Source organism: Phalacrocorax carbo, chromosome 7 (assembly GCF_963921805.1).
Source record: "Phalacrocorax carbo chromosome 7, bPhaCar2.1, whole genome shotgun sequence".
In the NCBI taxonomy this organism is placed as follows: domain Eukaryota; kingdom Metazoa; phylum Chordata; class Aves; order Suliformes; family Phalacrocoracidae; genus Phalacrocorax; species Phalacrocorax carbo.
In genome coordinates this window covers 10,253,473-10,267,671 of record NC_087519.1, presented here as the reverse complement: position 1 = coordinate 10,267,671, position 14,199 = coordinate 10,253,473, and the positions used below count along the sequence as shown (strand labels likewise).

Sequence of the window (14,199 nt, the reverse complement as noted above, 5' to 3'; positions counted from 1 at the left end):
CCAGGAGGTTAGAGCTGCTTGGATTTATGAAGGAAAAACACTCCGCTTGAATTTTGTGGTGGTGGTAGTGGTTTTTCTCCTCCTGTAGAGAAGTCAGGTGGTGTGAGGGGCTTGGATGCACCATCTGTCTCCAGCAGAAGAGGTCGGTGCAGGCCAGTTTCTGATTAGTATTTAAAAGGTTGATGTAACACCTAACAATCAAGCATTACAGGGCACACCAGCCTTTACGCAAAGACAGCTGGTAAATGCTTTGTTTCTTTTCCATGTGATGCTACTTTATAGACCAGTATTTTCACTGTTGATACTGGTGTCGGCTGGGGATCAGTTATCAGTGGCATTGTATCAATGAATTTCTGTAATACCAAAAGCAGATCTCTTAATAATCTCTTAAATTAACAGTAATAATTGTAATAAAATATTTTTAAAATTGGCAATATTTTTTATTTTAATTCTTGCACAGACATTGGTATTTTGGGAGGGAGAAATGGGACAGCTAAAGGAGCTTCAGACTCTTCCCCACTTTACCGGAAAAGGCCAGCAAATACATGTTCCTGCAGCGCACGGGCTTGCTATGCAGCCTCTCTGTTAAGAAGAGGACAGTGGTTATGTGATTACAGCAGAGTCTCCCCATCTTGTGAAGAACTATAATTCATCCCATCAGGATGCCTTCGGATACCACCGCTCCGAAAAAAACAGCACGGAGGTGACCGGTGCCAGGGTCCCTAACGTTCAGGTGACTCAGCGACTGCTGAGGCTGCGCTGACAATCCTACTGGCAACGTCCTTGGCCTGCACATGGAATGGAGTGGGGAGAGAGAGTGCATTACTTCTTGATAATTTTCAGAAACAGGAAATCTTTTTCTTTCTTATTCCAGAATTATTGTGCCTCTGCTCTGCTGCAGTTGGACAGAATAGACCCTAATTTTTATAGAACAGGGACTAGAATGCTCTAGTCCAGGAGGTTCATAACCAAAACCTTTTTTTTCTTTTTTTTTTTTGGCTTACAATTTCTTTTTTAATTTAGTGGTACTTCCAAAAAAACCGTGGGCATGTCTCTACTGCCTATAATAACTACTGCTTTTAAAGATAATTTTCATTAGTGTCTATGATTGGCTGAATTTCTGCATTTGTGAAAGGCCAACTAATTCTGTGGAAACCACTGGCCAGATCACTGAGCACTCGTGAGATCATTAATATTTAAATCTGTGCGGGTGCCTTCACTGACGGCAGTGTTACACGTTGGCAGGCCCTTGCGTGCCTTGGAAAGGGGTGAACAGCGAGGACCCAGCGTTTGCTTGCAAGGTGCAAGGCCACTAGCAATGAGACATAGCTGTTCATTGAACAGCACCACGAAGTAACTTGGGTCTTGCTGTAACTTAAGTAAATTCTTCTTTGTAATGAGGAAGGCTGGGTTATACATGAGTAATTACATTGCAAGGTTGTACTGAAAAAAAATATTGTGGTTGAGCACTTGCTGGGTCAATAAACAAATAAATAAAATACAGGTTTAATACATGTAGTCATGTGACCATTGCTTATAATTTCCCAGCCCCATGGCTGCAATCAGCCCTACGTGGCTTTTTTTTAAACTTGTCCTCAGTGCAATTTTATTTCACTCAACTTCTTTTGCAAAAAATAAGTCAGTTTTCATCCCCTCATCTAAAATGGAATCTCACAAGTATCCAAAATAGCACATACTTTAAATTACACATGACTTTTGTATGAATATTCTGTTATTCATCCTGCCAACTATCCACAGCCATACCCTACCACTTCTCAACCCTTGATAGTCAGCTGTGGTCTTTCTGGTGCCATAAAACATGTTAATAACTCTGAACTTTAGAGAATTGCAGTTATAATAGGATGGAGTTGCCAGGGAGCTTAATCGAAGCATAGACATGGAAGTGTTTTGGCACTTAAGACAGCAGCTGAGTAGAAGATTTAAAAAAAACAACAACCCTAACTTTCATTTTATCTGTAAGCATTTAATGTGGGAGCCAGCTATTTTGTTGCGGTCTAATGAGCTGTGTAACCTAACTCAGGGAAAGGCCACTTTCCCCTCTAGCTCCACTCCTCCCCAACCCCTGCTCCCACATAGCATCACCATTTAAGCCACAATGTTGCTCAATTCTCAGATAACCCTAGCAAGGCCTGAAATATATTTCAGCCACGTTATTATTTCCATCAGTTGCGATAAGCCAAGACAGTCTCACTTCCTGGGATGAGAAAAGTCAACTTTAGATTCATAATAGGGAAGAACATGCTCAATAAATACCCAAATGACGTAGCAGTACCAGTTGAATACTGGAGATGCAAAACAGAAAAGCAGAAATAAAAGTCAAATCAGCTGCATTAATTTCCTAAGGTGTTGCTATCAACTGACAGACCCTTGGGTTTTAGGTGAGGCATCTGTCCTTTAAGAAACATTATCCTGTATTACTGAACCAACACTAACACAACAGAAGATGAGATGAGGTTACGGTTGTGCTGGGGGTTTCATCACAATCTCACATTACACCCTTTGCCGCTTGTCTGGAAAGGGCTTTCTCCAGAACAATTTCCCGTTGAGCCCTGTCACTGCTTCCTTACCTGGTCCTGGTACCGCTCCTGACTGCTGAGCTACTCTAGCTGAGACACAGGCTCAGAAATCACAACTCCTCCTATTCCCAAAGAGCTGGAGCTCTCCCTTTGTTTTGTTTTGAAGTGCATGCACACGCTGGATTCAGCGCCGCGTCCAAGGGATCACCACAGAGAGGAGCTTCCGAAGGTGTGCTTTGTGAAGAAGACGTACAAGAGGAAGGAAGGGTGTAGCTGCAATGGTGGTTTCTACTCATCCCTCCCCCATCCTTCAGTCAGAAAGAAGGTGGTGTGACAAAACAGCCTCTGAGCCAGCTGCTGGAATGGCCCTTTGGAGCTGAAAAAGCCTGGATACGCCACAGTGGCTTCAGCCTCTGGTGGGGGGGGGGATGGTTGGTCCGAAGAGCTGCAGGGCTTGCATGAAAAGCACTTCATGTGGAGAACGAGGCAAACAGTGTTTCTTATTATCCAGTGGATCTGGGAGAATTGACGCTCCGTGATGCAAGGGCAGGGGCATCCCTACATCTTGTAGCTGTGAGCAGAAACTGTGACAGCTCAGTTACTCGCTGCTCAGAAGAGACTAAATACGAGACTGACACTCAGCTGGGAATATTGCTGTCATGCTGGGATAAGACGGTGTTTATGTAAGAGCCAAAATCTCTGGGGTTTTTCTCTTAGTTTGTGATTCAACCCATACCCTCTTTTTCCATTGTCCAAAGCAGCACATGAAAGAAGAGAAAAAGCACTAAACCACCACCAAAAACCAACAAAAACCCCTCCCGAACATGCTCGGCACACTTCCCCTTAAAAGGCAGAAGCTGCAGCTAGAAGCGCAAGACTAATTTCTAAAATTTTGCCTGATAATACAACAACTCACATATTTGAAATTCAGTTTTGCCAAGCGTTCGATGCCCTAAAAAGCTGCATCAAATGGGGCCTTCGAAGGCCTGCCGGCGGGTGCGCTGCCGCCCGGCCGCCCGTGCCCCGCTCCCCCAGGCCAGCCGCTCGGCGCCTCGCCCGCGGCAGCAGCACCGCCGGAGGCGCCCGCTGCCATCTTGGGGCGCTGGCAACGCCCCGGCCGCGGCTGCTGGACGGGCGCGGGGGGCACCGGGCGCCACCGGCGCGCCCTTTCCCGCCTTCGTGGATGTGCGGGACCGAACCCGCCCTTCCCGCCAAGGCCCCCGGGCCTGTCAGGCTCGGCGGGGACACCCTGCGGCGCCGTGACGAGCGCTGCCGCCCGCGGGGGGCTCGGCGGCCGCCGCGGCCGCCCACCGCACGCGCGGGGAGCGGGCGCGGCGCCGCAGGGCGGCCACCAGGGGGCGCGCGGACGCGCCGTGGGTGCTGTGAGCTGTGCGGTGGCACGGCCCGGGGCGGAACCGTGCCGCTCGGAACCATCGAAACCTTTCGTTTCTGTGTTCTTAGATGGTTTTTAATCTTTAGCAACAAATTAAGCACATTGTCATACAGAAGTTTACGTGCGCAGTGCGTTTTATATATTCGTGGACGGAATGTATCTAGTCCGTGTTTAAATATATGCATATAATGAAAATTTGTGTTGTAATTTTAGAACTCATGTAATGGATTATATATGGTTATGTATAATTTGTTGTTAAGTGAAATGGCTGTATATACACAGACACAGACACACACACACGCTTACAAAGATATACACAGGCACACACAAATACACTCTACAAAAATAGCCACGCACAGAGACTCACCCAACCCCCTACACACACACACCCCCACACACACACATACACACAAACATAAATAGCCACACACACATATTATTACACACACCCGCTTATACACAGACACAGGCATATGTGCGTGTGTGCGCACACCCCCACACCCCCAACAACAGCGCAGTGGTTACATCTGCCTGTGGGCTGTGGCAGGTGGGGCCCTTTGACGCCACAAAAAAAAAAAAAATCAATAATGTACTAATGCAAAAGTGCTATGTATAAAGGGTATATGTAGGGGCGTGTGTATATACACACACACACACAGGGGATATGTGTACATGTGGGTGTGCACGCACATACAAAAGCATGTACATGTGTAGAAGATGTGTACTTGTGTGTATATACGTGTGCGCACATATATAACAGCTGGGTGTACATGTGTATGGTATGTGTATGTACGTATAAGGTGTGTGTACGTGTGTGCAGTGGCGCCCGGCACACCTGCCCTGGGGGTCCCTGCAGAGCCAGCCCCGTGAGCAGGCTCACAGCTGCTGTACGGCCTTTTGGAGGTGCCCGGGAGCTCCCTGTGGCACCCCGGCACTTTGCTGCTGTGTTGCAATCAGGTGCTAAAGCCCAGCTCTGGCCCTGCCCCCAGGACAGCCTCTGTAGCTCTCAGCATGGAAGGCTTTGATCCTACCACACTGTTAAATAGATGCTTCATTTTTCCCAGCACTGGTGGTGTTGTGTGAGATTTCTGCCTTGACTTGCAGCTTTTTTTTTTTCTTCTTCCCATGGAGTTAATATGCAAAAGTCCAATGTATCGGTAATTTCAATGTGACACAAGTAGGCAGGGTGTGTTTTTGGTTTCCTGGCCTTGAGGCATTCGGTGGGTGATCTCCTCTAATGCACTAACTACTATTTCTGATACTTGATTAAAAAATATGTGCTTGGATGTTTGCAAAGCTAATTGCTGCCACCAAAAAATCAATTCGGTTTTTGAGCCTTCAAAGAGTTTTATAGCAGAATCTGCCCAGCTGGCACCATCACAGGGTGGAAAGTTTAGTCAAAGTCAGACTTGACCCAATAGTGAGATTCTCATAAGCCTTAATAGCTGCCTACTACAAAAACTTTATACATGTTTTATATATTACTTCCATATATATGTTTACTCCATGTCCATCCTATTCAATGAAAAAAAAGTTTTGTGAACAGGGGAAAAAGATATTTATTGTAATCTGCTAATAGTCTCCCACCTGCCCCTAATACAGCCCTTTCCCATGTCTGCTCACTGTAATATCCCTTCTCCCACTCCCATCTCCTTCCCTTCCCATCTCCCTGTCTTGGATCCTGCAAGTGTGGTTGGGCAGGCAGTGAAACATGCTGCTGTCTGTGCAGAGCGGCCAGCAAACGCACACGGGGGTGGTTTGGCCTCTTGCTTTTTGTCTTTTGAAATAAGTAGGGAGCTGTAAGCCTTTCCCTCAGATGATGTACTAAGCCTCGTGTGGCATATGTGTGTCCAGCAAACGCTGGCTCACTGTTACAGAGAGACGCTGAGGAGATGAGAGACAAAAATAAAATAAGAAATTTGCATTGAATATTTATTTTGATAAACATTGTGTACTCCAAACAACTACATGTTATTTCAGTTGTAAGCCACAATCTGTTGGAACCAACGTCCCAAGAGCTCTTGTCATCATAAACCAGACAGTCAATGCATTACCACGGACTGTGGACATAGAGACCTTTCAAGTGCAAAGCAGATTATCAGAAACGACGTATTACTGACCTCCTTAACAACCTGGACAATGTTAAACCCCAGTAAAAATGCTTCATATGTCTGCAATTTAGTTGTCTTAGTGCCATTGTAATAAATTAATAGAAAATATATCTTTTTTCATTGGAAAGTCTATAATAAAATGTACAAACATCTAACTCCGAAAAAGGACCAGCTATTTCGGCGACAGGTAAAACTAGCATTTGAACAGAGGCAAAAAACCCAAACATCCAAACAAACAAACAGTCAAACAAACAAAATGCAATCAAGATACCCCACTCTAACAATGGCAACTGTGTAGGCAAACATGGAAACATTTGCAGTAATAAAACCTTACAAAGAGGATAACTGCAGCTTGTGCAGGGACTGTTAAAAGGATGTACAAAGAACAAGCCGTCAGGTAATTCACTAGTCAAAATGTACATGGGCAATTTCTAGTACAGTCAAAAAAAGAATTTACATGGCACAAAACTATTGCTGACTGGCGATGGTATTAGGCTTCGTTCTGTCTTCAGAGCAACACACTGGCTTCATCCTGTAAAGGCCGATGGGAGTCCTTTGCATTTCACAGGCATGTCTGCCCTGTTACACTCTGCTACGATGCTCTATTAGCGCTCAGGCTTACAGACTGCAGTGATCCCGTACCCCATATTCACAGCGTGAGACACGCCCTAGCTCCAAAACAGGCCCCGTGTGACAAGCTTTGCACGATAGAACAAGCTACTTAAAAGTTTTCTTCTCTTAATAAGATGAGACTTTTTTGGAGGGAAGAATAAAAGTTTTTCCTAGAGCCAAGTCTTATGATTTCACCCTGAGAATTCCCAAAATAGTAGAATCAGAGGCTACACTTTAGCACAAAGGCAGCGTACTTGTAGAAGCTGAACAAACCAGTCTAGGGGATAGACCCACCTGGCATGATCCTCCTGGGCATTTACAGAGAGCAGGAGTTAAGGAAAAGTGCTGGTGACCCAGTGACTCAGTGCACCACAGAGTACCCCCGTCCCAGGGGGTCGTAAAAAGCCAAACCCCAAACCAGGTACATTCTGAGCCCAGCTTTCCTGCCCACCATTTGTCAAGTGCTCATGTAAGAAATACTCCTGCTTTGGTCCATCTCTTGGAAGCAAGTGTGTTCCACTAACACTGGTCCAATAATATCAACAGAATCGCTTCAGCACAGTGAAGGGGTTTAGATGACCCAGACTAATGTACTCAAGGGACTTTTTTTTTGGTCTGTTTGCTTGACTTCAGGGATCTGGCTCTGTTTTGGCTATCACAGAACATCAGATAAATGATATTTGGATAATCATAGTTGAACCACAAGTGATTTTTTCACTGAATAGTTTGTGAAATCCCCAAATCATCATAAGCCATTGGGCAAAGAACCAACCCACCTTACTTGCCTTTTACAAGTGTCGCCCATTCATTCTGGAAATGGCACAAACACCTAAAGAGCATCCATTAACACACTGTGGTTGAGAAGCAAGGGAGGGGAAGCTTGGCTCTTCTTTTTTTTTTTTTTTTTTTTAAATACAATACACATGACATTCAGCAAGTTCAAAACAGCTATATACTAAGATTGAAAAGAAGATTTCCAGTTTCAAAACCCAGGAGAGGCTTGAGGGGAATGAAACGTACAATACTATCTAAATTTTGCTCATGGTTGCTTTGATTTTCAGAGCAATTGATCTAAACTAGGCTTATAGAGTGCAACCCCTGCCAAGACTTTGGAATGACACACAAAATGATTGCTCTTTCATTCTAGCTGCGAGATAGCATTTTGGATACTGTTGGAAAAAAGCAACTTGATTACATGAGCTTTAATTAAAACAGAGCAAAACGAAGTAACCATCAGCAGCTAGAATAATTTCTGTAGCAATGGGGACAGGCAGAGACAAAGCGGGGAAACCAACCCAGATACTATTGGCAAAATCGATGTTATAGGTGCTTTGAAAAGCTCTTCATCCCATCTTTTATTCCCTCTTAGATTTCTTAGAATAGCCACAGGCTCCATAGATGCCTTCATGGCATTTCTTAGCAACAGACAGAAGTATCACTGAACACTGGAAGTGCTTACATTTTACAAACTAATGTTTAATTTCCCAGCTTCAAAAGATGTCCCCGCAGGAGTCCTGATTCACACTAACCTGCCTTCATTACCCAGCTATTGCTCTGAAGAAGACGGAAAGGAGGTACAAGACACCTAACTAGTGTATGGGGAGTCTCACTGTAATTCTTCAGCTACCCGGTTAAGACCTCTGTCACCTTCCATCCAGATGTCATGTAACTCTTCCAGGAGGACCAAGACACTCATGCCCTTAAGCCTGAGGATGTGATCAGAAAATGACACACAGCAGAACGGTCTGATCCTGTTCCCTCCAAACTCCCTGGAAAGGCAAGGGCCGTTCATCCTATCTGAGGCTGAATAAGATGAGTCCCAGTATTCCCAGTTAAAAACTAGAAGCCTTGAACAGGATGTTGTCTTTGACTGGCTACTGTAAACCCTCCAGACTGATCCTGAACGTGATTATACAGAGGGACTGTACAGGAAGGACTGAGAAAGTATATGTGCTGACTGACATTGCTTTCCTTCTAGCCTACAGCTGCTTGTTGAAGGAAAACTTCCTGTTGAACAACCACTGTTAAAAAACCTCAATCCATAGGAGAAATGAAGTTTTCTCAGCCACCAGAAAGAAGTGGTTTCATCAGTCTCCACTGGTATGCTTTATCTTCTCCTTCTGTCATCCCTTCGCCAATTATGTGCTGTGGGTTAGCATGTACAACACAGATCCCAAAGACCTTGATCGAATGTCATAGAAGCTTTAGGATAAATTCTTACTGTCCAGTTATGTTTCCCAGCATCTAGGCAATCGTTCAAATATACTCTTTCTATCTTAGATTTTCAACCAGCCTTTGAACTGGCATTCTGTGATTATGTGAGCAGCTAGTTACACTATAGGAAAAAAAAAGTGTTTGGACAACTTAGAGGCTGGTAAAAACAATAATCCTCAATGACCTTCAGACCTAGAACTCCCCCTTTGAGAGGCAGCACATAAATTAGTCTGTCACAGGGGTGCTGATAAAACCAGCACCTTGTAAAAAAGGTCAAACCTTGCTTAGTAACATGAGAGTCAACATGGCATCAGTGAGCAAGTCAGCCGGCGAGGAGCTGGTGATCACAGAACATACGCTGATCACAGAGAGAGGCTTTTCTGTCACCTGTGGCCACTCTAGCTACTTACAGTAAGATTTGTTTTTCAACAACAACGACAACAAAATGCTACACCTCTGGAGCTGGCAAGGTGCCTGGGGTGAGCAGTCAGTAGTCCGTCCCACGGGGGCAGTGCTGGCAGCCAGAAGGCAGAGCAGTGGGTCCTCATAATTTCATTTTCTTCACCACAGGAATTGGCAGTGCTTGATAGATTTTAGCTGAGTCCTCATTAGTGACCAGCTTCACCCAGACAGGGCGGAAGCTGCCTTTGAAGCCGACAAAAGCCATTTTTTCTGCAAATCAGAGCAAATCTATTAGAAGTGTGTCAGGGCTGCACCAGAAAAACACCCATGTGCAGAGCTACACCCAATGGCTGGGTGGATACAGGTGGACAAAAGCACACATGTGCACACAAACTTCACCCATTATGCATTCTCTGTGCATTAAAGAAATACTTTCCTAATGGAGCTTAATTAATATTTTGTTTACATGTTGTATGCTTCCATTAATTAAAAAGCTGTGATACATAGCAGAAGGGAAAGAGAGAAGGGAAAACCCTTCCTAGCGGGCAGCTTGAGCTATCTGTTGGAGCTATCATTATTCGGATGGTGTCTATACTTAAAACCCTTTCCTGCTTGGGGAAGGTGAGGGGATGATGATGGACAGGAAAACAGACAAAACTTACGTTAGTGCCAAAAGTTCACAGTTAGAGCTGATCAGATCAATGTGCACAATAGAGCAATATTCTAGTGCAATATGTGATGCTTTGAAATCGATGTGCTTTGTGCCATCAAGTTGGAATTTTGTTTCAAGGAAAAAAACAGCTAAAAATAAGTTCATACAAGTACAAAATCCTGTTTTGGGGCATTTAGTGGGAGAAAAAGTTCAATATTCCTACTGTTAAAATGCCTTTTTATTTAAAATTATTCTGGAAAATCAACCCTCCTGAATTCTTTATTTCTAAGAACAACCGGCAGAGCACTTTTTCCACCTACAGGATTAAACTGAGTCCTGTTATTCTAAGCTGCAGTGGATACAACCTCACTGAATAAATAAATGACTAGTCCCAGGATGTTTGAGCACATGCTGATAGAAACAAGCAAGGCAAAGTTTAGAAGAAGGGAAAAAAGACCCTTTACTGGAACTGTGGGAGGGGAAATAGATCAAAGGGGTTTAGAATTGCATTTTTAAAAAGTGGTTACCTTTTAACCTAAAACCCTCTTCGGCTCCAAGTTTCTCCAATGCTTTAGTCCATGGTCCTTTTGAAATTAATCTTCCTTTAGATGTCACCAGCACTATGGAGCTGAATGAAACAAAGCCATTTATAAACAGATGAAGAGTCAGAACTCATTCCTTGCTTGTCTGTCTTGAGCACTGGGAACTCCTGCCTGTGTGACTCAGAGACACCCATGAACTACAGTGGTTTCTGCTTTAATGGCTTTTGTCAATGCTTTCCAACAGCTTAGTCATATATCCACTTTTCCAATCATGCAAAACCCATTAGGAAGCTGACAGAAGTAACTTTTTTAAAAAAAAAAACACAACCAACACTGTTTTCTAGAATGATTTAAATGTTTCCAACCAGCAGTTCCATCCTGCTTCGCTCAGAAAGGAACATGGTCTCCCAGGGATGCTCTGAGCAAATCTCAAATAATTTATTGTTGTTACATCATTAGCAGGATAAAGCCTAAAGAAATTAACTTCTTTCGTATTTTTGCTGGCCTGATGCTTTTCCTTCATTTCAGTGTGCTTTGGGTTAAAAGGTTTTTTATTATTATTATTATTATTATTATTATTATTATTATTATTATTGTCTGACTTGCATGTACCGTATTTCACCTCAGAATTCCCAGGGTCTTCTACAAATGGCAAGTGATAAACAAAAGACATGAGGTAAGTGCACTAAGCTAATGCAAATCTGTAAATGCTTGGGTAGAAGTCAGTAACTGCCTAGGCTTTGTTCCAGAAGGGTAGCATAAAAACCCAAACGAAACATGAGGGGATAATCTTACAGTGAGAATCGTCCATGGAGAAGCACAGGCCACTCAGTGATGTTAACCTCCTCAGTTCCCACAAGACGGACAAACACCTCCAATAGTTGTCTCAAAGCATATGGAGAAAGAGCTATGCTCCAGTGAGTTCAATGGAAGTCTTGCTATTAAGCTCAGTGGGGCTGGGATATCATCCTTGTTCAGCTCCTAATTAAAGCTGCATCACAGAGTAATTGAGCAAACACTTAGATGAAATTATTTCGTTCCAGCTTGCAGGGTTTCCATGAATGAAATTTCTCTGACTCAAATGGCATTTGCAATCTTGCAGACCCTTGCTGGGTCTGCTTTCCTGCATCATGGTGGACCAAGTCGCTGAAATTAATTAGGCAACAGCTCCTGCAGAGCTCAAGCCCTGAGCTACTGAGTGCAGCAGTTACATCTTAACACCTCAGCTGGAGCTGGAACTATTCAGGGGAAAATAGCAACGGGTGGTGGCAGAGGAACAAGAGAAGCAAAAGAGTTAAAGAGTCATCAGGACTTCTCCGAGAATGAACCTGAGGTGTTAAAATACTCCAGTGCTTACGAGAATGGACTGAGCTGGCAGGCTGGTTTTGAGTACTTTGCAAATGCTGAATCACCTCTTTTTTCTTTCTTCAGTTCACTAAAATCATTACTTTCTGTTAAGCCTTTCCTGCTATGGAAGTTTAAAATAAATTCACCAGATGCTTTGTTTTCTTATCCCTGGGAAACTCATCAGAAAAGTGGATTTATTAAAAAAAAAAGGAATTTGGCCTGCAGAGAGTTGCTTAAGTGAACAAAGAAGCTTGTCCTTGTTAGAAACACCTCTTCTCACATCCCCAAATCCATAAACCTAAAAGTTGTTCTAGCAGTCTCTTCATGAGAGGCTGGTGAGGCTGGTGGGGCCCCTTCCCCTCCGTTAGCACCATCTCTCTGTACGGTCCGTGCTCTCCATCACGGCAGGGAGAGGTGACAAGAAGCTGCTGGCTGTACAGCCCTGCCATCTGCACAGTATCCACATCTGTTTGGAGCTGAACAACACTTCCATCCAGCAAATGGATGAAAGATGTCTCATGGCTATAGCTGAAGTCCTTGCCTGATCAGATTGGAAAGGCTTGTGAGGGATGATGGGCTGGGAAAACTTTTGGCAAAAGAAGGACAATAATTTGGGGGCTCAATCCTTGCAAAGACACAGCTGAGTGAGACCTGAGAGGTGCTGACCATGTTGGGTCAACTTCCAGTCCTAATCCTAATCCTAATCCAGTTCCAACACTAATCCAGAGAAGAAAATGAAGCTCAGAAAGACATAAATACACCTAAAGTCTAATTATGATTCAATCCTCTAAAGTAAGAAAGAATCCGGGATCTGGATTTAGCCAGGACTGAGACTGGATTTTTTGCAAAGGATGATGATGGGCTTTCTGAAAAGCTCTTATTTTTTTAATGAATGAAAAGCGGGCAACTACCATATTTCTCTGCAACAACTACTCGATGCATTTTTTGTAACCTTCAGAATTAATTAAGATAGTAGGAACACATCTGTATGCACCTGCATGGCACCCACTTGAAGCATCCCTCACATCTCTGGAATAAATGCCAGAACAATATCCTGTCGATCTGCCCAGTTATTTCAGATGATTAATCAACAAAGCAATCATACTTGTATGAAATGTTACATACCAGATTTCAAATCAAAACAGATTTAATAACAATGAAATACATTAATTTCCCTATACACCCCACAAACTAATATGAAAACAACTCCTTTGGTTAAAGGGTTTCTGATGTTGCTCCCAATCCTATTCCAGGCGATGAACCCACTGTCCTCCAGGATGCAGAAACATGTGTTGGCTACTTACCACCTACTTGCAAAACCCTGCTTTTCTGGCTGCCCATATTTAAAAAATAAAAGCATCTAGCCCTTAGGTCTAGGCAGTGAACATGTGCAAAGAGGAATGTATTTTATTAGTAGAATTTTCTGTGATTTGAGAGAGTATGCAGGCAATAGAAAAATGTAAACTGTGCACATCTGTACCGATAAGTGCTGAGAGTTTGTGAATTTAAGTCTGCAGTTTGTCTGTAACCCACAACATAAATGTAGACTGCAGTTTATTAAACAAATGTAGCTCTGCAGTTTATGCTGGGATCAATCAGCTCCTAAATCACAGAGTCTGCATCCTGCTGCCTGCACGTCCTGCTTACATTTGGACTCTATGGAGTCGGCAGGTACAGAAGCACATTGTTAGCCAGGTCAGTCTGGCCCATGTTGGGCGACAAAAAACAAGAAAAAGGTGAGTGTTGTACCGCATCCTTGTACATGGCACCTTAGTAACACCAGATTATTTACTCACTGATTTTTGATGTTGTTGACATAATTTTCTATCTGTGCTGGGATTCCTTGTAGAATTGAGTTTTTGAATGTTACTCGATCAACAACTTTTCCATGATGTCCATCAATCATAACCAGTTGGATACCCTCATCAGTGAGGAAAAACCTGACACCGTCAACCTGTGCATGGGGAAAAACATTCTTGATCTACCACAGTAACACAACTGCAGACAACCACCTGTAAGAAGCACTGATTTTGTTGAGTCACGGGACTACTCTTTCTATCAAAGGGCATAATTCCAGATCTCTGAGGTCAAGCTGTCCTGCATTTTTGCCAATATGGGGAAGTTACAGTTACAGCCTTTTTTTTTTCTATTTTTTTGCAAAATACAAAGCAAAAGTGACCTGACATATCTAACTATCCATGGTAACTTTGTAAGCAAGTTTTCCATAAAAATGGAGCAAGTATCTTAGAATTTTGTCCCATAAAGTTCACTGAGAGGACCTGCTCACCTCAATGTATGCAAAGTCATCCTTTAGGTGGAAGTACTGTTTCCTATAAGTTTCTATTTTCACTTCTAGTAGGTGGTCCTTAGTCTTCTGTTTAAAAAAGAA

At 43.4% G+C, this 14,199-nt stretch overlaps 1 protein-coding gene across 2 annotated transcripts in view; it reads right to left on the bottom strand.

Annotated features, from left to right (window-relative positions):
- Nucleotides 1-5,848: 5,848 nt before the first annotated feature.
- The window catches only part of CEMIP (cell migration inducing hyaluronidase 1), a 117,256-nt gene continuing 108,905 nt past the window's right edge, over nt 5,849-14,199 (bottom strand). For both annotated transcript variants that reach the window (XM_064456271.1, XM_064456272.1), the window contains exons 26-29: nt 14,098-14,184; nt 13,607-13,764; nt 10,449-10,549; nt 5,849-9,539 (exon numbers count right to left, since the gene is read on the bottom strand). In XM_064456271.1, the coding sequence (XP_064312341.1) occupies nt 9,412-9,539; nt 10,449-10,549; nt 13,607-13,764; nt 14,098-14,184 (474 nt within the window). In that variant the 3' untranslated portion in view covers nt 5,849-9,411. The remainder of the gene's footprint in view (nt 9,540-10,448; nt 10,550-13,606; nt 13,765-14,097; nt 14,185-14,199) is intronic.